We start from the raw sequence: 26263 nt of genomic DNA, 5'->3' as shown, positions 1-26263 counted from the left end.
CGGGTCCCCACCATATGGGGACGTCATGGTCCTCTCTGCCTTGGTTCATTGATGTCAGCTCTCTGAACATCAGCAGGGACCACCAGGACCTTAGAGGGGGGGGGGGATACAGTACTGACTTCGGGTCCCCAAAGTGTCACCACCATATGCGGACTTCGCGCCCCTGTAGGTGCCCCTCTGCCTGGTTCATTTGTGTCTGCTCCATGAGCATCAGCGTCAGAGGACCCTAAACTCAGACCTCTGGGGGAATGTGATGAATGCAGAGGGGCAGGACACAGTACTGTAGCTCAGTGTACCATGTTAAAACCCTGCAGTCAACTGCAAATGACAACCTGTAACTAATTCCCTACTCCTCTCGCTCCCTCTCCCCTCTCCCCTCCCCTCCATCCACTAGGACTACAGAGTGAACATCTTCCTCCGTCAAAAGTGGAACGACCCCAGGTTAGCGTACACAGAGTACCCTGACGGTTCTCTGGACCTGGACCCCTCTATGTTGGACTCTATCTGGAAACCTGACTTGTTCTTCGCCAACGAAAAAGGAGCCCATTTCCACGAAGTCACCACAGACAACAAGCTGTTAAGAATATTCAAGAACGGCAACGTCCTCTATTCTATACGGTGAGTGTGTACATTATGGATCCCACGAACACCCTTTTCGCATCATAATACCTAACTTAACCAAACTGGGCTCGGATAATTCCATCAACCCTGGTGGATTCATTACCAGGCTAGTTCAGTACAGCTTGGTTTGGCTCAGCTCAGTTCGGCTCAGTAGTGTGAAAAACCCTCAAGAGGTGTGGGCCTAAGCATCATCAAATGACCATCTTACGTTGATACATCAATCACATAATCAGACTATAGGCCCGTCGAATGGCCCGTAACTCACACCGAGTCTTATCCAAACTCGTAACATTCAATCCACGACACTTTTAGAAAAAAAGGTGCTATCTAGAATCTAAAAGGGTTCGTCGGCTGTCCCATAGGACAACCCTTTGAACAATTTTTGGTGGTTCCAGGTAAAACCCTGTTGGTTCCAGGTAGATGGAACCCAAAAGAGTGCTACCTGAAACCTGGAATTAAAAAGGGTTCTCCTATGAGGACAGCTGAAGAACTCTTTTGGAACCCTTTTTTCAAAGAGTGTACTGACAAAAATGCTCTGCCACACCGTCAGTCAAGCTGGAACACTTCTCATCTTCTGGCATTAAACATAAAGCCAAAATGGGGGGTGTCACAATGTTGTGTAAATCTCAAGGTGGAGCGGTGAATTGTTGAAAGCCTTGAGTCGACGGCATCAGTCGGGTTGAGTTATGGAGTTGTGTAGTGGCGGGGCCGTAGAAAGCTGTGATGGAAGGCTGAGAGGATATGACACGACGGAGCGGAGGAATCCCATCGGCCATGGAGTCAGTCCGCAGCCTGGCGCCTCCGGGGTGGAGGACGTAATTAAAACCGTCAGCCTTCTTTGTTTTGTCTCTATCCTTTTTCTCATTCTTTCATTCCCTCTCCTCCAACTGGATGTCTCTCTCTCTACATCCTTCTCATCTCTCTGCTTCTCTCTTTCTCTCCTCTTTCACACTTTCTTTTTCCTCTCTCTCTCCTCTCTTTCTCTCTCTCCTCACCAGCGATTTACAGCACTACTGGTTCAACACTGAGCCAAGTTCACTTGACACTTGACACGATTTGTCCAGGCATGATACATGTGAATGTACACTCTTAGGGCTCCAAAGCAGTTCTTCTGCTGTCCCCATAGGAAAGCCTTTTTGGTTCCAGGTAGAACTATTATGGGTTCCATGTTGAACCCTCTGTGTAAAGGGTTCTACATGTAACTCGAAAGGGTTCTACCTGGAACCAAAAAGGGTTCTTCGAAGGGTTCTTCTATGGGGACAGCCAAAGAACCCTTTTAGATATTACCTTCCTAAGAGTGTAAGACAAAGATGAATTACTGTTTAATGGATGCCCCGCCTCACTTTTCTCCACACCCCAATTGAATAAAAATACTACTAATCAGATGTGTTATTTTCTGGCCAATATATGCGGCTCTCTGTTTATAATGCGCTCACTGTCCGCTCTCCCTTGAGGCTTTCCCAAGAGACCAAACCACCTCAGATCACGTGCTCAGATCATGTTCGAGCCTCAGATTGGACAGTGAAACACACAAGCTGGCACCTGCAGGCCACGTGCAGATGTTTCATTTCTCTCTCATGCTGTCATGGCTGAAGCCAGCGCAAATTCCTACTATTTATGTGTCCAGGTTAAACGTGGGACGTCCCTGATTATAAACAAACAGTCGGTTAAATCCATGGTTATTGCATCAGAGATCAGGGCATTCATCAGCAAAGACGCAGTGCAAGCCGATAGTATTTTGGACAATCAAATTGAAGTCAAAATGATTGTTGAAATCGAAGTGTGTCAGCTGTATGGTGATTTGCGATTCATAACTTAAATGATACCGGTACTACCAGTAGTAGTAGACGGAAGTGATGATGCGCCGTCGAGAACAGCTAGCACGTCGAGCAAAGCGCATCGCCAGTGACACGCACACACTTCGTGCAGATCAGCAGGTGGGGGCTATTCGTGGCAGCCAGACGATCGGAGGAGGATGCGGTGAGAAGTTACTGGGCTCGAATTCAGTCACGTTTGATCTGTATAGCTTGATGCTTCTAATTGTGCATGTTATAAACAACATATATTTTTTGATGATGATGATGAAAGGTTATACTGTATGGCTGGATTTATGTATTTTATCTACTGCTACATTCATTTGGCAGACCTAACTTGATTGACCCTCTTTCTACATGGCCTAGCCTGAGAGGCCTAATCATATTTGTAGAATATTTTGTTAACGCCTCAGCTATAGAGATGCACTCAGGTAATGAACTCATTATTATGCATCAACATTTTAATTTGATTACAATTATTTACTGTTAATCATTATTGAATTTGTTAGTCTATACAATTAAGCAGATTAATGCACAGATAATACATTCATACATAATTTATTTTTCAATCATTTTTGAATATGATAGAATATTGCATTCTATTATACATCCAATGTGAATAATGTTCATTAATGTTAATATGTGTATTAATAAAAATAATAATCTGATAATCAGTCTGAAATTGAATATTTTGTGTATTCTTCATGTCCATATAGCCTAGGACAATGTGGTAAAGTACTGTTATTCCTTATCCTCCTAATGATTTTTTATTTATTTTTTTGGCTCGCTCACCTTACTTTTCTGGGGGGAAAATCCGTTAAACAGTGAATCAATTTTGTCTGGCTTTAGCAGAAAATCTGCTACCACCTAATGTGATGGGTACCTACATAAAGGAATTCAAAACACATTCATAACCCATACTTAACACATTCATAACCCATACTTAACACATTCATAAGGCACGTGATAATGGTGATGAATATGCAAAGTAGTTATGAATGCCTAATGTATAGCCCCTTTCAAGTCAAACGATACCTAGTTGTGATGTATACTCAAATGTTTTTATTTTCTATTGTCTGTTTTCCAGATTGACATTAACCCTTTCCTGTCCGATGGATCTGAAGAACTTCCCGATGGACGTACAGACGTGTATCATGCAGCTAGAGAGCTGTGAGTACAGCACTATAGTATTACTGTAGTAGTACTGCAGTATTTAGTATATTATCCACCCATTATAGCCCTGTGACTGCAGTATCCGTCGTGGATATTTGGAATAAAATGACAAAAGCCTGTTACGTAAGATGTTCAGATTGAATTTTTCATCTGACGGGCAGTTGGGAGCTTTTTATAGTTCCAAAAATAATGAGGTCATTGGTAAAATAATCTGATAAGATTTGTGGTGAAGAGAGCGTGGGCATGGGTTTACCTGGGTAGGATAATAATGCCTTGTCATGCCAGTGTGGGTGGTATGTCCTCTTGTGACCACACAGATGCACGAATGTAGACTCTCGCTTACACACACACACACACCGCTGACCTAATACTCTAGGCTCTCTTCCTGCCTGGACTGTCTCTATGGCCATGTGGAATGGACTCATTTGGGGCCAGTAGACCAGTAGTTATTGGCTATGAAGGCTATAAAGGTTACGAAGGCTGTTAGTGGGGGGTTATTAACATATATTTAGATATGCAAAAGTCTGCACTTCTAATAAGGGAAGACATGCATAAGCATATCAAATGCCAGCTGAATATGTGCATATAAGGAGCATAATTATTGTAACATTTTACGGGGTAATCTTCAGATTGTCCTTGAGTAAAACATCAATATCTAGCTGCGTATATAGATACTAAAATTCAAATACACTTATTTTGCGTAGTATTACGACATAATCTCAACCATATTTTGACCTGTAGCACTTGTCCAATTCCTGAATCCATTTAAGTGAGTTTCAAGTCCCAATCACTTCAACCATCAAGATGAGCCGCTTCAATTTGTGAGTGGGGTTCCTACACAGCAGAAATCAATCCCTGTGGGCCATCAATCGCTATGTGTTCCCAATCTCTCTACAGCACACTCCCCTTGTCACGATCTTCTATAGGAGAGAGTGAGGTCCAAGGCGCAGCGCGTGAAAAGAACATCTTCTTTTATTAAGAAGAGAACAAACACAAAACGAAACCACTTTAACAAAATAACAAACAGACGAACGTGAAGCTAAGAATGAACTAGTGCATACATGCAACATAGAACATCGACATAGACAATTCCCCACAAACAGCTAAAGCCTATGGTTACCTTAAATATGGCTCCCAATCAGAGACAACAATAACCAGCTGTCTCTAATTGGGACCCAATTCAGGCAACCATAGACTTTCCTAAACACCTACACTCAACCATAGACACAGCTAGACAACTATACTAAACATAAACCCAACTACTCTAAATAAACCCCCTAAACCTTACAACCACCCTAGACACTACAAAACCCACATAAATTACCCATGTCACACCCTGACCTAACTAAAATAATAAAGAAAACAAAGAATACTAAGGCCAGGGCGTGACATAACCCCCCCTTAAGGTGCGAACTCCGGGCGCACCAGCACATAGTCTAGGGGAGGGTCTGGGTGGGCGTCCGTCCACGGCGGCGGCTCCGGCCCTGGTCGTGGTCCCCACCCCACCATAGTCACTACCCGCTTACGTAGCCTCCTCCAAATGGCCACCCTCCACATTAACCCCACTGGATTAAGGGGCAGCACCGGACTAAGGGGCAGCACCGGACTAAGGGGCAGCAACAGGATAAGGGACAGCACCAGGATAAGGGACAGCACCAGGATAAGGGACAGCACCAGGATAAGGGGCAGCACCAGGATAAGGGGCAGCACCAGGATAAGGGGCAGCACCAGGATAAGGGGCAGCTCCGGACTGAGGGACGGCAGCTCCGGACTGAGGGACGGATCCTGGCTGGATGACTGCTCTGGCGGATCTTGGCTGGACGGCTCTGGCGGATCCTGGCTGGACGGCTCATGGCTGGCTGACGGATCTGGCTGCTCATGGCTGGCTGACGGATCTGGCTGCTCATGGCTGGCTGACGGATCTGGCTGCTCATGGCTGGCTGACGGATCTGGCTGCTCATGGCTGGCTGACGGATCTGGCTGCTCATGGCTGGCTGGCAGATCTGGCTGCTCATGGCTGGCTGACGGATCTGGCTGCTCCTGTCTGGTTGGCGGCTCTGGCAGATCCTGTCTGGTTGGCGGCTCTGGCAGATCCTGTCTGGTTGGCGGCTCTGGCAGATCCTGTCTGGTTGGCGGCTCTGGCAGATCCTGTCTGGTTGGCGGCTCTGGCAGATCCTGTCTGGTTGGCGGCTCTGGCAGATCCTGTCTGGTTGGCGGCTCTGGCAGATCCTGTCTGGTTGGCGGCTCTGGCAGATCCTGTCTGGTTGGCGGCTCTGGTAGATCCTGTCTGGTTGGCGGCTCTGGCAGATCCTGTCTGGTTGGCGGCTCTGGCAGATCCTGACTGACAAATGGCTCTAGCGGCTCCTGACTGACTAACGGCTCTGACGGCTCGGGACAGACGGGCGGCTCTAATGGCTCGGGACAGACGGATGGCTAAGACGGCGCTGGGCAGACGGATGGCTCAGATGGCGCTGGGGAGACGGATGGCTCAGATGGCGCTGGGGAGACGGATGGCTCAGATGGCGCTGGGGAGACGGATGGCTCAGATTGCGCTGGGGAGACGGATGGCTCTGGCCGGAATAGGCGCACTGTAGGCCTGGTGCGTGGTGCCGGAACTGGAGGCACCGGGCTAAGGACACGCACCTTCAGGCTAGTGCGGGGAGAAGGAACAGGGCATACTGGACCCTGGGGACGCACATTAGGCCTAGTACGTGGTGCCGGAACTGGTGGTACCGGGCTGGGGACACGCATCTCAGGGCTAATGCGGGGAGCAGCAACAGGATGCACAGGACTCTGGAGACGCACAGGAGGCTTGGTGCGTGGTGCCGGAATTGGTGGTACCGGGCTGGAGACACGCACCATAGGACGAGTGCGTGGAGGAGGAACAGGGCTCTGGAGACACACTGGAAGCCTGGTGCGTGGTGTAGGCACTGGTGGAACTGGACTGGGGCGGGGAGGGGGCGCCGGAAATACCGGACCGTGCAGGCGTATTGGCTCCCTTGAGCATTGAGCCTGCCCAACCTTACCTGGTTGAATGCTCCCAGTTGCCCGACCAGTGCGGGGAGGTGGAATAACCCGCACCAGGCTATGTAGGCGAACCGGGAAACCATGCGTAAGGCTGGTGCCATGTAAACCGGCCCGAGGAGACGCACTGGTGGCCAGAAATGTAGGGCCGGCTTCCTGACATCCGGCTCAATGCTCAATCTAGCCCTGCCAGTGCAGGGAGGTGGAATAACCCGCACCGGGCTATGCACACGTACAGGAGACACCGTGCGCTCTACTGCGTAACACGGTGTCTGCCTGTACTCTCGCTCTCCACGGTAAGTACAGGGAGTAGGCGCAGGTTTCCTACCTGACTTCGCCACTCTCCCTTTAAGCCCCCCCCCCCCCCCAAGACATTTTTGGGTTTTCTCACAGGCTTCCTACCGCTTCGTCGTGCTGCCTCCATACGCCGGTATCCCCCCTCACACTGCGCCAGAGAATCCCAGGCAGGCTCCGGCACTCTCCCTGGCTTGATCGCCCACCTGTCGATCTCCTCCCACGTAGTGTAGCCCAGATCCTTTTCCTGCCTCCGAGCTAGCTCCTCATATCGCCACCTCTCTGCTTTCGCTGCCTCCAGCTCAGCTTTGGGGCGGTTATATTCTCCTGGTTCTTCGCGGTCCAGAATTTCCTCCCATGTCCATGAATCCTTGATGCCTTGCTCTTGTTGCCGCTTTTCGCGCTGCTTGATCCCGCATTGGTGGGGAATTCTGTCACGATCATCTATAGGAGAGAGTGAGGACCAAGGCGCAGCGCGTGAAAAGAACATCTTCTTTTATTAAGAAGAGAACAAACACAAAACGAAACCACTTTAACAAAATAACAAACAGACGAACGTGAAGCTAAGAATGAACTAGTGCATACATGCAACATAGAACATCGACATAGACAATTCCCCACAAACAGCTAAAGCCTATGGTTACCTTAAATATGGCTCCCAATCAGAGACAACAATAACCAGCTGTCTCTAATTGGGACCCAATTCAGGCAACCATAGACTTTCCTAAACACCTACACTCAACAATAGACACAGCTAGACAACTATACTAAACATAAACCCAACTACTCTAAATAAACCCCCTAAACCTTACAACCACCCTAGACACTACAAAACCCACATAAATTACCCATGTCACACCCTGACCTAACTAAAATAATAAAGAAAACAAAGAATACTAAGGCCAGGGCGTGACACCCCTATTAGCTTTTACCACATGGAGTAAAGGAAGTGTTCCATTTCCTTGTTAAAGATGTGTGGACTTGAGGAGACACAGCACTGGATGTGTCCGCTGTCCACTAAAAGATGTAGCAAATTGGCAAATACTTACATTTGCACAGAGGCCCCGAGTGTGTCACAAAATAATTAATGCCGATTGCTGCTGTGTCGCAGCTGCAGAGGCTTTTAGCCGGGACATCTCTGTCTCTGTGTCAGAGAGTTTGTAGTACTCCCCCCCCCCCCCTCGCTCTCTCGCTCTCTCTAGTCAAAACATGACTGTGGTAACGCCAGTCACAGGATAACACTTTACTCCCACAGAGCTAGCAGCAGTGGACACGCTGGACCCACTAAACTAAAGCCTGCTCTACTCAGCCAGCCGCTGAACGGCTTGGATCAGTGTTAAAGGAATTTCATTCCTATGTTTATCAACCAATTCAATTAAAACACTCTGCCCATAAATAAGAATTTGTAAGATAATTATCAGCCAAATGGACAGAAACCAGTCTTAAAATCAATCAATCAGTACCGTTTATTCTCGAGAGTACTGATCATAATACATTTTACATCAGGTTATATAATAAAGATGATGTCATAGGTTTTAATGTCCAACCTCCTCTTGGATACAATGGCAATACAGTTCGAGTTCTCATTACTGTCTGCCACCTGTTAAACTATCTACGACCAACCCAAGGTCTTTCCCCTCCCTGGGTAGAGACATCATTCTAGCCTGTCTGAAGATAAACCCATTCTTTCTAACAAGGAACACATACCATTCAACATTTATGATTATAATAAGATTCATTCTTACAGTAATATAGTAGTATTCTGTTTAGTTACAATTCTAAGTCAAATGTATACATATTTTAGTCATTAAACACAAAAATCCCGTAACAATCAGATAGGCCAAGCACGTTAACCCACGGACGATCATGTAGAGACACTCCAATCAGCATGAATTAGAGTCAATGACTTGAGGAATATATTGAAGAAATACAGAGGGAGCACATATGATGTAATATGAATAATGTATTGTAACATTCTGTATGATGTCCTATAACTTGGTCTGAACTTGAATTGACTCTGGATTTGACTCTATTTTTAATAAGCAAGGTACTGTGTTGAGGAAAGCGTATAATTTGACTTGGGTATAGGCATGGGTTAGCATACATGGCCAGATGCGGGAGACATAGTGGAAGACGCTGCAGTTAGTGGGAAGTGAATCAATGTCCGATAACGAGTGGGAAGCCCTCCTTTATGTCTCCCTTCATTACCTACAAATTAAATATGTTCAGAGGGGCGGCAGAGGGTGGATTAATTTATATTAATAGTAATGACCACGCTAAATGACCCCCCCCCCCCCCCCTCCCTCGTTCTCCTCTAACTCTCCCGTCTCCCCCCCGTCCTCCCTCTCCCCCCCCCCCCCCCCCCCCCCCCTACACCTCTCTAAAATGTGGAAAGAAGTACCAAATGGACACAGATCACATGGAGAACCATCATTAATTGTTTTATACATTTTTACACACCCTGTCCGTTCCGGTGCAGTTGCGGCCCGGGGGGATAGTTACCATGGCGCTGTACTGTTTAATGCTTGGGGAGATCATTTGTCTTCATTTGTACGGCCTCGCGTTATTTCATTATTTTACGTACCACAGTTGGTGAGGCCCTTCTGGCTGGCTTTAGCCATTGAAATGTGAGTTCAAAGTGGAAAGGGAATGATGTTGATGGGTCGATGCCCGGTGTCTGGAATGGAGGGAAATAGATAGGCATGGGTTATTTTATGTCATTTATGAAATCTTATCAATTATAATGAATGGCTATGATGGTCGGTCTGTTGGGATATTGAAGTGTCATTTAGAATGTATGCATGGCCGGTATTTATCCTAATAATATCATCATTTATTGGATTTGCATGGTGCTTTTCCAGATGCTCCAAGTGCTTAACATAGGGGAAACACACATAAGGGGAAACTCACCTCATCCACCACCGTCAGACGTAAACTGGCATTAGAAAAGCAGCCATTAGTGCGAACCAATAGGAACGTAGGAGCAGAGGAAGTTCTGAGTCATGTTGTGACTACAGTACATTGACTCATACTGCGGATGCTGCTTTGACTCATTCCATCTCCCAATATTAACCCAAATGTCTGCACTGCCTAGTCCCCTGGGCTGGTGAACTGCATCATGGGATACTTCGGGTTAAAGATAAATAGCCTACATGCAAGGTCAAGATATATTCAAGGTGCTTCTATATCCAGCTGCAGATATTTCATATCATTTCTCTTGATTATTTAACTCTTGTCGGTATCTTTCAGTGTCCTTACGTTCAAAGATATATATTTTCCTACTGGAGACTGGATAGCTCTTTCGTCTTGCACAACAGTGCATACCTGCTAGAATGCCCGTTCCCTGTAGCTGGCTGATGGACCCCATAGGAGATGTTAATGTTTCAAATGGAAAGAGGTCATTAGGATGACGAGAACTCAGTTAACTGGGACCTTATTCAGAGGAATAAACTAATGGATTCCCTTTTTCCCCCATTTCAAGGTCCCAGTTTTACAGGCATTTCCTGAGATATCATCGTAAAGTCAACATGGCTTTGGAATCAGGCCCGTTTTGTTCATCTGATTACATTAGAATACTTTCCATCCCTCCTCCTTTCACGTCAGTCACTCCGTTATCTGTAAGACATCAGTCATCCTGGGAAATCATTGCCTGAATTACCCATTTTTGAATAGATAAACCATTATAATCCACGGTTGTTGTGGATTGGCATACTAAATAGTGGATTGGCCCATGAAGTCTGTCAGTGCTTATCCCTTTAGCACAGAAGACAGTGCGACATTAACACCATTGATTCCTGGTTGATCTGTTGACATGAACAACTTCTCCTTGATGCAGTGTAATCTATAGCGTTGACATTTCATGTATGATACAGCATATAACACAAAGGGTATCAATGATGTTTTGATCCTCCCATAAATCTGGTCTAGGTGGAGATATGAGATGCATAAATCATCAAGTGAATATGTATTTATAAAGACTTTTTTACGTCAGCTGTTGACACACAGTGCTTTTACTGTACAGTAACCCGGGCCTAGGCTGTATTATCTGATTGCATGTCCCGCCTCTCTTCTTTTCCAGTTGGCTACACAATGAACGACCTGATCTTTGAGTGGCAGGAGAATGGACCAGTCCAGGTTGCTGATGGGTTGACCCTCCCACAGTTCATAATGAAGGACGAGACGGATCTGAGATACTGCACCAAGCACTATAACACAGGTAAGATACAACGGGAGTGTTTGAGGTCGAGTCCATTGCAGTCGGACTGTGCAGAAACACTCAAAATAATCTTCCATCCCAAATGAGGCTACAATTATGTGATGAGGTTTAGTGGATATGCACAGAGCCTTCCTCAGGCTGTTCCACACAGTTAGAGTTGAAAGATGGGACCTCTTATTGTGAAATCGAATTATGTTTTCGTATGGCATCATCAACACCAACGCTAAGAATAATGGTGGGACAAGCGTCTTCACGCTTCTGCTTTGGAAATCTGTGACTCATTCAAAGAAAACAGAATGCACACACAAGATAATGAGTTGATGGTGACGTGTTCATCTTAGTGGCGATTAGCTTGGCTACATCGTTGAAAGAATGAACAGTTCATGAATTTGCATTTATGAATTTACATCTACATTTGCGAACGAGAAAATTCATATTGCTCATCTAAATGACAGTAAGGCCTTTTTAACTCAATTCAAGATGGTTTCAATATTCACAGACTGAACATGCTGTATGGCTCACAACACTCTCGACATCAGCAGAGCTCTATTGCCGTTTCTTACAACCAGCAATGTCAGAGAACACGGTTCCAATTGGGGAATTCAACCGTGGTCTTCTTTCACATAACAGAAAAATACCTGCAGGTCTCTAACTCCACGTCTCCAGCTAACGGCACCACAATCTAATATTATACGTTTGGCCTTATTATCATTTTTTACTATTACCATTTGGAGAGGAATGTCATGAAACACGATTCTCACTCAAAAAGCCAACTTTTTCTTCCTTCTCATAACAACACAATCGCTGCAGAGGCTTTCACAGCTAACTGCAGTGCTAGATTCATCCTAGGCCTAAGTGAGGCCTTGTTCAGCTTCTTTGGCAGTGTTTAGACAGGCAGCCCAATTCGGATATTTTTTCCACTAATTGGTCTTTTGACCAATCAAATCAGATGTTCTCACGTCAGATCTTTTTTAGAACTGATCTGATTGGTCAAAATACCAATTAGTGGGAAAAAGATCAGAACTGGGCTGCCTGTCTAATGTAACTATAGACTTGTTTACAGTCAGCCAGCCAGCCAGGGAAGTGCCCAATGAAGTGTGAGGCTCCAGTCTACCACAGCCCTAGCTAGAGTGAGGGTGTGTCCGAAATGGCGCGCATATTCCCTATATAGTGCACTACTTTTGACCAGGCCCTATTTCAGATGCAGCCTAAGTGTGGCCTTATTCAGCCAGTGAAGTAAAGTGCACAGTGAGGAAGGAGGCATTGCAGGCTGAATAATGTAGTTTCTTCTACCTGCATCTTTCATGGGCCTGTCATGTCCTTATTGCCAACGCTTCCTCACGCCTTAGCACGCCTGCTTCCTCACTCCTGGCTAATTAGGATTATGTTGTGCCTCAATTAACGAGAGGGAGAAAAGGAAACGAAGATGTATTTTTAGATGACTGAGAGAGCAGCAGAGAGAATTGAAGAGGCTTGGATGGATGGGTGGGTGGATGGATGGAGGCAGGGAGAGAGGAGGGGTGAGAGAGAAGGGGGGTGAGAGAGAAGGGGGGGACAGAGAAAGGGGGGGGAAGAGGGGGGGGGGCAGAGAGAGGGGGGGACAGAGAGAAGGGGGAGTACAAAGAGAGAGGTGGGGACAGAGAGAAGGGGGAGTACAGAGAGGGGGGGGCAGAGAGAAGGGGACAGAGAGAAGGGGGAGTACAAAGAGAGAGGTGGGGACAGAGAGAAGGGGGAGTACAGAGAGGGGGGGGCAGAGAGAAGGGGGAGTACAGAGAGAGAAGGGGGGGGGCAGAGCGAAGGGGGAACAGATGTAGGAGAAGGAATATCATCTGATAATTGAAAAAGCTTGTTTTTTCCTCCTTTCGCTATGTTCATCATATATAACAAGCTCCTTAGTGCATGTCTAGGCTTCCGTGGATGACACGTCAACAGTGTTTAGAGTGAGGCTGAAACAGTCCCCTATCAATAAGAGGTGTGGCTGCTGACTACTTGAAAAGAGATTCAGTTTTAATACCAGTATCGCTTTTTCTTTGGCTATTATGGTCAATTCAACTTATAAAAAGAGTAAAAGAATAAATGAATGCATTTCGGTAATACAGTAGCTATGGAATTGTTATTACACTTGCCTTTCACTCCATGGTAATGGTTTAATGTGCAGCCTTGGTGAACTCGTATACCACCAAACTGTCGCCAAACTAAAGCCCTCCTGAGAACTGTCAGGACCTCATTTTAAGTTCTTAGAAATGCTTAATCATTTAGTTTTGTTATATGCACGAAAAAGCCAAAGTGTAGGCTTATTCTATGAATGGAGAAGGCCAGAACATGCCTCTACCCAGAATGCTATTTTTAGAAGCTGTCAGCTCTCTGTCCTGTCTCACATAAGGAGAAGGAGACGAGAGAGAGATGGGGGGAGAGAGGGGGGGAGAAGTCAGGCAGGAAAGAAGGAGACGAGAGAGAGAGAGAGAAAGAGAGAGAGGGGGGGGGAGAAGTCAGGCAGGAAAGAAGGAGAGCACTCTGTGCTGGAGGAGACGGTAGAACTCCAGAATTTTTCAAGACATGATCTGGAGGAATAAACAGTGGGAGAGTTGTGTGTACCTATAGGTCGAGGGCAAGTCAAGGATCACCAACATTCACTCACTTGCCAGGCGCGCACAGTGAGTTACTGAGAAAGAGAGAGAGAGTGGGGTAGAGAGAGGTAGAGAGAGAGAGGGGTAGAGTAAGGTAGAGGTAAGGTAGAGAGGTAGAGAGAGAGAGGTAGAGAGAGAGAGGTAGAGAGAGAGACGGGTAGAGAGAGGTAGAGAGAGAGAGGGGTAGAGTAAGGTAGAGAGGTAGAGAGAGAGAGGTAGAGAGAGAGGTAGAGAGAGAGGTAGAGAGAGAGGTAGAGAGAGAGGTAGAGAGAGAGGTAGAGAGAGAGGTAGAGAGAGAGGTAGAGAGAGAGAGGTAGAGAGAGAGAGGTAGAGAGAGAGAGGTAGAGAGAGAGAGGTAGAGAGAGAGAGGTAGAGAGAGAGAGGTAGAGAGAGAGAGGTAGAGAGAGGTAGAGAGAGGTATAGAGAGGTAGAGAGAGGTAGAGAGAGAGGTAGAGAGGTAGAGAGAGGTAGAGAGAGGTAGAGAGAGAGGTAGAGAGAGAGAGAGAGAGAGGTAGACAGAGAGAAGTAGAGAGAGAGAGAGAGAGGGGTAGAGAGAGGTAGAGAGAGAGTTAGAGAGAGAGAGGTAGAGAGAGAGAGAGGTAGAGAGAGAGAGAGGTAGAGAGAGAGAGAGGTAGAGAGAGAGAGAGGTAGAGAGAGAGAGAGGTAGAGAGAGAGAGAGGTAGAGAGAGAGAGAGAGGTAGAGAGAGAGAGAGAGAGGTAGAGAGAGAGAGAGGTAGAGAGAGAGAGGTAGAGAGAGAGAGGTAGAGAGAGAGAGGTAGAGAGAGAGAGGTAGAGAGAGAGAGGTAGAGAGAGAGAGGTAGAGAGAGAGAGGTAGAGAGAGAGAGGTAGAGAGAGAGAGGTAGAGAGAGGTAGAGAGAGAGGTAGAGAGGTAGAGAGAGGTAGAGAGAGGTAGAGAGAGAGGTAGAGAGAGAGAGAGAGAGGTAGACAGAGAGAAGTAGAGAGAGAGAGAGAGAGGGGTAGAGAGAGGTAGAGAGAGAGTTAGAGAGAGAGAGAGGTAGAGAGAGAGAGAGGTAGAGAGAGAGAGAGGTAGAGAGAGAGAGAGAGGTAGAGAGAGAGAGAGAGGTAGAGAGAGAGAGAGAGAGAGGTAGAGAGAGAGAGAGAGAGAGAGAGAGAGGTAGAGAGAGAGAGGTAGAGAGAGAGAGGTAGAGAGAGGTAGAGAGAGAGATACTTCACTTCACTATGTAAACTGGAAACCATATATCCTGAGGCTGAATTTGTTGTAGCTGGGAATTTTATAAAAAGCTAATTTGAGTACAAAGCTACCTAAATTCTACCAACACATTGACTGCAGCAAAGAAAACCAGCCACATCACGGACACCGACGTCTTGCTTCCAGACAAGCTAAACACCTTCTTTGCCTGCTTTGAGGATGATACAGCGCCACCGACCCGCTACCAAGGACTGCAGGCCCCCCCTTCTCCTTCCCCGTGGCCGACGTGAGTAAGACATTTAAACGTGTTAACCCTGGCAAGGCTGCTGGCCCAGACGGCATGCGCAGACCAGCTGGCTGGTGTATTTACAGACATATTCAATCGCTCCCTATCCCAGTCTGCTGTCCTCACATGCTTCAAGATGGCCACCATTGTTCCTGTACCAAAGAAGGCAAAGATAACTGAACTAAATGACTATCGCCCCTTCTGTCATCATGAAGTGCTTTAAAAGACTAGTAAAGGATCATATCACCTCTACCTTACCTGCCACCCTAGACCCACTTCAGTTTGCATACCGCCCCAACAGGTCCACAGACGATGCAATCGCCCTCACACTGCACACTGCCCTATCCCATCTGGACAAGAGGAATACCTTTGTAAGAATGATGTTCATTGACTATAGCTCAGCATTCAACATCAAAGTACCCTCCAAGCTCATCATTAAGCTCAAGGCCCTGGGTCTGAACCCCACCCTGTGCAACTGGGTTCTGGACTCCCTACCGGGCCGCCCACCAGGTGGTGAAGGTAGGAAACAACACCTCCACTTTGCTGATACTCAACACTGGGGCCCCACAAGGGTGCGTGCTCAGCCCCCTCCTGTACTCCCTGTTCACCCATGATTGAGTGGCCATGCACGCCTCCAACTGAATCATCAAGTTTGCAGACGACACAACAGTAGTGGGCTTGTTACCAACAACTACGAGACAGCCTACAGGGAGGAGGTGAGGGCACTCAGAGTGTGGTGTCAGGAAACAACCCCTCACTCAACGTCAACAAAACAAATGAGATGATCGTGGACTTCAGGAGACAACAGAGGGAGCACCCCCCTATCCACATCGACGGGTCCGCAGTGGAGAAGGTGGAAAGCTTTCATGTTCCTCGACGTACACATCACGGACAAACTTAAATAGTCCACCCACACAGACAGTGTGGTAAAGAAGGCGCAACATTGCCTCTTCAACCTCAGAAGGCTGAAGAAATTTGACTTGTCACCTAAAACCTTCACAAACTTTTACAGATGCACTATTGAGAGCATACTGTCAGGCTGTATCACCTCCTAGTACGGCGACTGCACCACCATCAACCGCAAGGCTCTCCAGAGGGCGGTGAGGTCTGCATAACACATCACCGGGGGCAAACTACCTGCCCTCCAGAACACCTACAGCACCCGATGTCACAGGAAGGCCAAAATGATAATCAAGGGCAACAACCATCCGAGCCACTGCCTGTTCACCCCGTTACCATCCAGAAGGCGAGGTCAGTACAGGTGCATCAAAGCTGGGACCGAGAGACTAAAAAACAGCTTCTTTCTCAAGGCCATCAGACTGTTAAACAGCCATCACTAACATAGAGAGGCTGCTGGCTGCACACTTGAAATCCTTTGCCACTTTAATAAATGGATCACTAGTCACTTTAAATAATACCACTTTAATAATGTTTACATATCTTACATTACTCATCTCATATGCTGTATTTTATACCGTCTATTGCATCTCACCTATGCCGCTCTATCGTCGCTCATCCATATATTTATATTTACATGTACATATTCTTATTCCATCCCTTTACATTTGTGTGTAGTTGTTGTGAAATTGTTAGATTTACTTGTTGGTTATTACTGCACTGTCGGAACTAGAAGCACAAGCCTTTCACTACACTCGCATTAACATCTGCTAACCATGTGTATGTGACCAATAAAATTTGGTTTGATTTGAGTCTTCTGGGTATGATGTTACATGCTTGGCACCCCTGTATTTGGGGAGTTTCTCCCATTCTTCTCTGCAGATCCTCTAAAGCTATTTTCAGGTCTCTCCAGAGATGGTAGATCGGATTCTGTCCGGCATCTGGCTGGGTCACTCAAGGACATTCAGAGACTTGTCCCGAGGCCACACCTGCGTTGTCTTGGCTGTGTGCTTAGGGTCGTTGTCCTGTTGGAAGGTTGAACCTTCGCCCCAGTCTGAGGTCCTGAGTGCTCTGGAGCAGGTTTTCAGCAAGAATCTTTCTGTACTTTTCTCCGTTCATCTTTGCCTCAATCCTGACTAGTCTTCCAGTACCTTCTGCTGAAAAACATCCCCACAGCATGATGCTGCCATCACCGTGCTTCACTTTAGTGATGGTGCCAGGTTTTCTCCAGACGCAATGCTTAGCATTCAGGCCATAGAGTTCAATATTGGATTCATCAGACCAGAGAATCTTGTTTCTCATGGTCTGAAAGTCTTTAGGTGCCTTTTCGCAAACTCCAAGCGGGCTGTCATGTGCCTTTTACTGAGGAGTGGCTACCGTCTAGCCACTCTACCATAAAGGCCTGATTTGTGGAGTGCTGCAGAGATGGTTGTCCTTCTGGAAGGTTCTCCCAGCTTCACAGAGGAACTCTAGAGCTCTGTCAGAGGGACCGTTGGGTTCTTGGTCACCTCCCCTACCAAGGCCCTTCTCCCCCGATTGCTCAGTTTGGCCGGGCGGCCAACTCGAGGAATAGTCTTGGTGGTTCCAAACTTCTTCCATTTAAATGACGGAGGTCACTGTTGTCGTGTCTTTGGCCATGCCAGATCAAGTGATATGACATGCTATTCTATAAAATAATTTATCTGTAATTAATATTACCTGATTAAGCTAATCAGGTGAATGTAATTAACTAGAAAGTCGGGGCACCACGAAATAATGTTTATAGAGCTGTTATCTTCCGAATAAACTCTTAAAGACCTAGTAATCTTTTACATCAATAGCAGTCAATATTTAATCGTCACCTTGTTTAGTCTCATCTGAAAGTTGTAAATTCTTGGTTATCTTCATGAACCCTGGCTAGCAAGTTGAATCAGCAATACAAAATGTGGTTTAATTATTTATTTACTAATTACCTAAATAATCACACATAATGGATCATACATTGATTACAAATTATGTAAAAAAGAAAACGTCCCTGGTGGACGGAACAGATACGAAGGCTGGTTACACAAAGAGAGGGGGTTGGGAGAAGCTATGCTATCGTAAATACAGAATCTTATGCATTCTAAATAACCGCCCATTTGAAAATGGAGAATGCAATAAATATTTCATTTATATCTACTCTTCGGTAGATGGGAGGCCGGGTTGTGCAGCATGGATCTCTGGTCCTCTGAAGACTGTCTAGTGGTGAACTGGAGCGTGGTAGAATGGATACTCTGTCCGTCCTCTCCTAGCCCACGTTTAGCGACTGCTGCTAACTCAACGGCTAGGAGGTATCACTTCTGGAGTGAATAGAGTTCAAAGTTCATATCAAGTTGCCATACTTTTAAGCTCATGCTATATTCTGACTGGTACAGTCAAAATTCATCCTTCCGGGGTGTAGGTCGTCACCTTCAAATTGAAATTCAATGCTAATTTCGTTAGATTCTTGCTGAGGTTGGCTTAGTTCTGTAGGTGGTCTTTGTCCTTTCCACATGGGGACTTCAAGTCCATACGTCCTTGGAACAGCTTATTATCTGAACCCTTTTAACATAGGACTGTCGCCCTAATGTCCTCGGAACAGAAAGTTACATTTTCGTCAAGGGCTTTATATAGGAGGGGAGAGAAGGGCGTGTTTCATTGTTTATAACCAATGTCTGTTCACATGGGCAGGGCCACTGAGTTGAGCATACTTCACTCATGAAAACCCAATTCTCTCATTTGGAAGCTAAAATTACATTTCATCTTTTCACAAATAGTTTCATATTTAAACATTTAAATTGCACAACAATTCCATGTGAATCTGATAACTATAATGTGTAGACTTTCCAAGATACAGTTTATGTCATCCTATCATTAGTAATAATGTCTCAGATGACAACTGATCTGTCATCATTCTTTCAGTACCAACGCATATTTTTAGCTGGTTGGATTATCGAAATGTTGTTTCTTTCACCCACACCTTTGATGTTCCCAGACTCTCTATGTTTAACAAAGGCTTTTCAAGAGTCCTTCTGTAAAGTCAAGAGAGAGGAAAGGGAGAAAGGTATTTATTGTGGAGTCATAAACCTCACCCACAGGCCAACGTCATGACACTGTGTTCTTGGGGACCTTCAATGCTGCAGACATTTTTTGGTACCCTTCCCCAGATCTGTGCCTCGACACAATCTTGTCTTGGAGCTCTAGGGACAATTCATTCGACCTCATGGCTTGCTTTTCGCGCTGACATGTACTGTCAACTGTGGGACCTTTATATAGACAGGTGTGTGCCTTTCCAAATCATGTCCAATCAATTGAATTTACCACAGGTGGACTCCAATCAAGTTGTAGAAACATCTCAAGGATGATAATGGAAACAGGATGCACCTGAGCTCAATTTCAAGTCTCATAGCAAAGGGTCTGAATACTTATGTAAGTGAGGTATTTCAGTTTTTTTTATTTGTATTAAATTTGGAAAAAATGGAATACACTATTTTTGCTTTGTCATTATGGGGTATTGTATGTAGATTGCTGCAGAAATTGTTTTATTTAATACATTTAGAATGAGGCTGTAACGTAACAAAATGTGAAAAATGTCAAGGGGTCTGAATACTTTCCGAAGACACTGTTGTTACTAAGAGAGAGAGAGGGAGAGCGATACCAGCCTTATTGACTGAATTTCATTGACAGGAGGTCCCAGGTAGGTCGTGCTGAGGTCCCATGATGCAACCAACCGTCTGTCAAACACATTCCTGTGGGTGCCAATCCACAACCCTCTTCGCTATAGTTGAATCAGGGCTTGAAAAACACCTATTGATTGGACCAGTTGATGGCGATGCACAGGGCACTGCATAACTGATTTAAAGAAAATACCACATACCAGACAACTGATGTTCAGGTTGGGTTTAGAATGGAGGAAATGTGTTGTTTAGGAGAAGGACTATGTTAAATACCATTATCTGAGTGTTAGATCAAACTAAATGCACTTAGATCTGTCTGGTACAGTGACTGTAGCGACCTTGGCAAAAACATACACCACCTACCTCAACTTTTGCAAGGTTTCCTTTGCAAACCATTGAAAAATATTTTGCTATGGCTTGCCCTAGTGAACACAAACCAGACGTCATTCTCCAGAGGCTTTCTTTCCCCCTCACCCATTGATGTCTAAAGTGCCCCCGGTGAGATCAAACCCAGGCAGGATTTGACCAATCTCCCTCAGCGAGAGATCTAATGCTTCAACATTAAATTCTGTGGGGCCCGGCTTCACAAAAGGGTTGGACACACTCCCATAGGGTGCCATGGCCCATAGCCAGTCTGCATTGCTGTGGAACTCTATTTATACGATTTGACCGTTTCAGTCCATCGATTTCCAGCTGAGCTGAGTGCCATTCCAACTGATAGACCGTACCTCCGTCTTCTTTGAGCGCCTGGTCTACATGGTGGTGATTGAGCTACCAGGTGTTGGATCCTATGGTTAGTCTCCTTCCCTTGTCAAGTTCCTAGCAAAAGAGGATTTCATCCACCAGTGATTAACCATCTTCCTGGTTAAATAATGGTTAGATAGGTGGAGTCAAATCTCTTGCTCTCGCGCTCTCTCTCTCTGTCTTTCTTACACATCGACATATAATGCTTATATAGTAAGCTAATCCGACTTCTCGCGGTACAATGCTTGTGTCACATCATACAGCCTGTTCTCCGCTGAAACAGTCAGCCCGCTATCCTGTTGCTGCAGGATTATTTTCCTGGTCAAATTAAGATCCAACATCTGTATCTGGAGTAGCATGGGCCCTGAGCTCGCTATGAACCCTGGGTAAAACTCACTGTAGTGGCTAATAAGAAAGTGAAGAGACCGATGTAAAGCAGGTATTTTGAAGAACCTGTAGTGATTGATAGCCTGTGGTTGTTCATCTAGTTGAGCGTACTGATTTATAAGTGGCTCTGAATAAATGTATAGGTTAGATGTGAGGGTGTTTAATATTATTTTCCTCTATGGTTGCAAACGCAGCATACAAAAAGGATTAAACGTACTGCAATTCAATCTAAGGGAATGTTCTCTTCTCTTAATGGTAAAATGGAGGTTGTGTGTCATCCTGTGATGACGAATCATAACAACCAATGTCACAAATCTCTCGACGTTTGTTTTGGTTTCGGATTTATTCATATTAGGTTTGTTTTGCTCGTGTTTTTGTCCTTCTCTGCTATGAGAGTGGAGCCCTTGGACCCTGCCGTCCCTCCCCCGGCGACTGTTAATGTTGTAAATTATATCCAGGGTAGAATTATCTCTCTCTCTCTGTCTCATAATCCTTTTAAAAGGATATCTGGCAAGTAAATAGACATAACGGATGGCAGTGGGGTGATATCCTAGATGTCTGCTGAGGCCCTGGAATGCAGTCGGTGATGATTTCCTACTGTTCTAAGAGGTTTTAATTCTAGATCCATGATTACTAGAACTGATATTCCCATTCATGTCGATGTTCTGTGATGAGTGGTAATTCTGTTCCTATGGAGTTCAACTCACGTTTGTCGGTTTAACACTATCTGCTGCAGATTGTTGATAATCGGCAGTAGAAACGTGTCGGGCGAGTCAACAGAGACAAAACATTTTATTTTCACCAAGCGAGAGGAGGGGGTGGCGATGTAGTGCTGCAGAAGCCGTATGTGCTGGTTGTGTTTTGATGCCAAGCATTGGAGCCCTGTCATGTTTGTTTGGTTACACTGTGAATGGCTGTAAACAGTTATGGGCAGAATACACTGAGTGTACAAAGTATTAGGAACACCTGCTCTTTCCTTGACAGACTGACCAAGTGAATCCAGGGGAAAGCTATGATCCCTTATTGTTGTCACTTGTTAAATCCACTTCAATCAGTGTAGATGAAGGGGAGGAGACAGGTTAAAGAAGGATATTTTAAGCCTTGAGACAATTGAGACATTTTTAAGCCAAAAGATTTAAGTGTCTTTGAACAGAGTATGGTAGTAGGTACCAGGCACACCGGTTTGTGTCAAGAACTGCAACGCTGCTGGGTTTTTCCACGCTCAACAGTTTCCCGTGTGTATAAAGAATGGTCCACCAACCAAAGGACATCAAGCCAACTTGACACAACATGGGCCAGCATCCCTGTGCATAGTAAGTGTGTGTCTGTATATGTATGTTTGCAATCACAACAAGCCAAGGGGTGCAGGCAGTCAGGCAGCTGGGAGGCAAGCATGTAAGCCCCATAGAGCAGCGTTTCTTAAAGTATGGGTCGTGACCCAAAGTTGGTCGCGTACCTGTTAATGGTGTGTCGCAACGTGAAATGTATCATTATTTCATTAATTACTAGAATTGATTTGGCCAAGTGCAACTGCGCTCTCGGTTCAGTGTGCTCTCGGCTGTAGTTTGGCAGCTGTGCGAGAGGGAGAGGTAGAGGGAGATGCCCTTGTGGTTCGCAGTTTACCGGATCTTTTTTCTGCAGTTTTATTGAAAATCATTTCGCGACCCACACGCTGCAGCGCTGTAGTTCAAGCCACTAACTTGTTATTCCCACACGCCATCACCCACCGCTGTCATGAAATGGACTCATGCTAGCCACAACTTCTGACTGAGCTCAATCGTCATGAAACATATATACAGTGATGACTTTTTGTCTCTTTCATACAAACTTTGAGGAATAACGAGGAGCGCCCACAATGTGTTTTGTGTGTGTGGAAGTGCTTCTGATTCTGCATCCTGATGGGCTTGGCTTGGCCGGTTTTGATGCCTACCCACGAATTGCGTGGGTCAATGCCCCTGTGACACCAGCGTGGAGACCCTGTGGCCAGTCCGTTTGATTGACAAGGCTGACTGGTGTGCTATGCTAGCCCATGGAGAGTGGTCTATAAGCACGGAACATTGAACCCATCAGTAGAGTACATTTTCTCCGCTCTGTCTCCCTTTTCATAAACACATGTCACACTGGCATTCACCAGAGCCAGACAGAGCACCGCTGTTGCCTCAGTCAGCATCCTTTATGACTGGAAAGAATGGAGGAAGTTGGCCTTGGAGTTTAAATGGAAACTGTCGGGAAACAACGTCTCTCTGGTTGGCCTGGGAGAGTGGTTGAGGCAAACAGAAGAACATTGACGCAGAGGTGTTGAAGAAGAATATAAAGATGAGCTGTATACTGTACAGCAAGTCTGCATTCTGGTGCTCTGAGAACGCATGTTTGCAATAGGTTAACGGAGTGAATTATTATTTATTTCACCTTTATTTAACTAGGCAAGTCAGTTTAACTAGGCGAGTGAAGCTAATATGGAAGTTAACTTCACAGAGAGTGAAATGACCTATAGCCAATGTTATTCATCTCCATCGTCTCTCGTTAAGGATAATGCATGACTGTGTCTAATCTTTCCATCAATCAGATCCACAGCACTTCAGAAGCTCTTTCAGTGACTGTACTATTACAGTAAATGAGGCCATGAGAATGGCAGACAAGGCCATCACAGATCAATGGGCCAAATCAAATCAGTGTGTGTGTGTGTGTGTGTGTGTGTGTGTGTGCGTGCATGTGTGAGCGCTCGAACGCTGACTGCAGTGCGCTCGACCCTATCGTGTGTGTATGTGCCTGTGTGAGTGTGCGTGCCTCCGTCCATGCGCGTCTGTGTGTGTGACCCCAGCCGTGCCATCTCCTCTGAGCTGATTGACAGAGTGTCCATCTCTCCAGAGTGACCCAGTGAATTGTGAAATATTGATCTCCTGTGGGATAAAATGCTGCACACCGCCTGGACACTAAATCGATGGCAATAAATCAGAAAGAGCACACACACACACACACACACACACACACACACACACACACACACACACACACACACACACACACACACACACACACACACACACACACACACACACACACACACACACACACACACACACACACACACACACACACACACACACACACACACACACACACACACACAGACACACAGACACTGTATGGATCTCAATCAAGCAGAAAGAAAAGCCTCGACTTCATTGAGGGTCACAGAATGACAGACTGAGACTAGGGTATGTTTGGAGAGACCCTATTGGATGATTGGACTTTGATATTTAATGACTTTCATGTCTGTGGATGTAAGTTGAGCACCACGGCTTCAGAAACAGCTGTGGAGTTGAATTATGTACAGTAAACTTAACTGTACATATTCTGCGTGAATAAACAAATACACTGAGTGTATAAAACATTAGGAACACCTTCCTAATATTGAGGTGTGCACCCACCCTATACTCCCTTTAGCCTCAATTTGTCGGGGCATGGACTCTACAAGGTGTCGAAAGCGTTCCACAGGGATGCAGGCCGTGGTGACTCCAATGCGCCCTAAAGTTGTGTCAAGTTGCCTGGATGTCCTTTGGGTGGTGGACCATGCTTGATGCGTGAAAAACCCAGCAGCGTTGCAGTTCTTGACACACTCAAACCTGTGCGCCTGGCACCTACTACCATACCCCGTTCAAAGGCACTTAAATCTATTGTCTTGCCCATTCATCCTCTGAATGACACACATAATGATCAGAAATTCTGGAAACATCCGGTTTGGAGCGAGCGGTCGCATTTGCATTCGCTCTGCAGGTAATATAACTTTTCATTACATTTCATTATAGTACAACGGTTTAATTTGTCCAACCTTAGCAATTTCTTCTTAGCTAGCTACATAACCGTCTGTGTATCAAAGATAATTGCGTAATTATCGTATTTCGTCGTCTATCGTAGTCCACACTGCTATCTGCCCAGCAGCTAGCCAGCTAGCAAACGTCCACCGTCTACCGAATAGTAGTATAACTTTTCATTACATTTCATTATAGTACAACGGTCTGATTTTCATTTTCATTACAGTACAACGGTTTGATTTGTTTGATCTTAGCTAGCTACATAGCCGTCTTTGTATCAAACATAATTGTGTAGTTATTGAGGTTCGCTAGCCAGCTATTTTCGTCCTAACGTAACGCAACGTAGCCAACACTGCTAGCTAGCCAGCTTGCCACCGAATAGCAGCATTGTAGAAACGAGTGCATTACAACGGAACGACTTGATCAGTGTAGTGTTAGCTGGCTACACAGTTGTCTTTGCTATCTTTGATTTGTTTGATCTTAGCTAGCTACTTAGCTGGCTACATAGCCGTCTTTGTATCAAAGATAATTGTGTAGTTATCGAGGTTCACTGAGGTTCGCTAGCCAGGTATTCTCGCCCTAACGTAACGTAACGTAACGTAGTCAACCCTGCTAGCTAGCCAGCTAGCCACCGATTAGCAGCACTGTAGAAACGATTACATTACAACGGAACGACTTGATTTGTGTAGTGTTAGCTAGCTACATAGTTTTCTTTGCTATCTTTGTATCTAAGATAATTGTGTAGCTTTGAGTAATTATCGGTTAGCTAGCCAGCTATTTTCGCCTGCCGCGCTGCCGTCCTCCTACCTAGCCAACACTGCTAGCTAACACTGCTAGCTAGCCAACTTCTACCGAATAGCAGCACTGTAGAAACTTACATTACAACGGAACGACTTGATTAGCGTAGTGTTAGCTAGTTGTCTTTGCTGTCCTTGTATCCATGATAATTGTGTAGTTTAGAGAAATTTAGAGAAATTGTCGAGGTCACCTAGCCAGCTTCACTTTCAACAACGCAGCCACTGCTAGCCAGGCTACTTCACCAGCCAGCAGTACTATATCATTTTAGTCAATCAGATCAGATTTTTTTGCAACGTAAGCTTAACTTTCTGAACATTCGAGACGTGTAGCCCACTTGTCATTCTAATCTCCTTTGCTTTAGCGTAGCCTCTTCTGTAGCCTGTCAACTATGTGTCTGTCTATCCCTGTTCTCTCCTCTCTGCACAGACCATACAAACGCTTCACACCGCGTGGCCGCGCCCACCCTAACCTGGTGGTCCCAGCCCGCACGACCCACGTGGAGTTCCAGGTCTCCGGTAGCCTCTGGAACTGCCGATCCGCGGCCAACAAGGCAGAGCTCATCTCAGCCTATGCGTCCCTCCAGTCCCTCGACTTCTTGGCACTGACGGAAACATGGCTCACCACAGATAACACTGCTACTCCTACTGCTCTCTCTTCGTCTGCCCACGTGTTCTCGCACACCCCGAGAGCTTCTGGTCAGCGGGGTGGTGGCACCGGGA

At 45.8% G+C, this 26263-nt stretch overlaps 1 protein-coding gene across 2 annotated transcripts in view; it reads left to right on the top strand.

The window, feature by feature from the left end:
• Positions 1-26263, top strand: part of LOC129840966 (glycine receptor subunit alpha-3-like) — a 116103-nt gene that overhangs the window by 66611 nt on the left and 23229 nt on the right. For both annotated transcript variants that reach the window (XM_055909038.1, XM_055909037.1), the window contains exons 4-6: positions 395-618; positions 3523-3605; positions 11005-11142. In XM_055909038.1, coding sequence (XP_055765013.1) covers positions 395-618; positions 3523-3605; positions 11005-11142 — 445 coding nt within the window. The remainder of the gene's footprint in view (positions 1-394; positions 619-3522; positions 3606-11004; positions 11143-26263) is intronic.

Source organism: Salvelinus fontinalis, chromosome 42 (assembly GCF_029448725.1).
Source record: "Salvelinus fontinalis isolate EN_2023a chromosome 42, ASM2944872v1, whole genome shotgun sequence".
Classification (NCBI taxonomy): domain Eukaryota; kingdom Metazoa; phylum Chordata; class Actinopteri; order Salmoniformes; family Salmonidae; genus Salvelinus; species Salvelinus fontinalis.
This window is presented reverse-complemented; position numbering and strand designations above follow the sequence as displayed.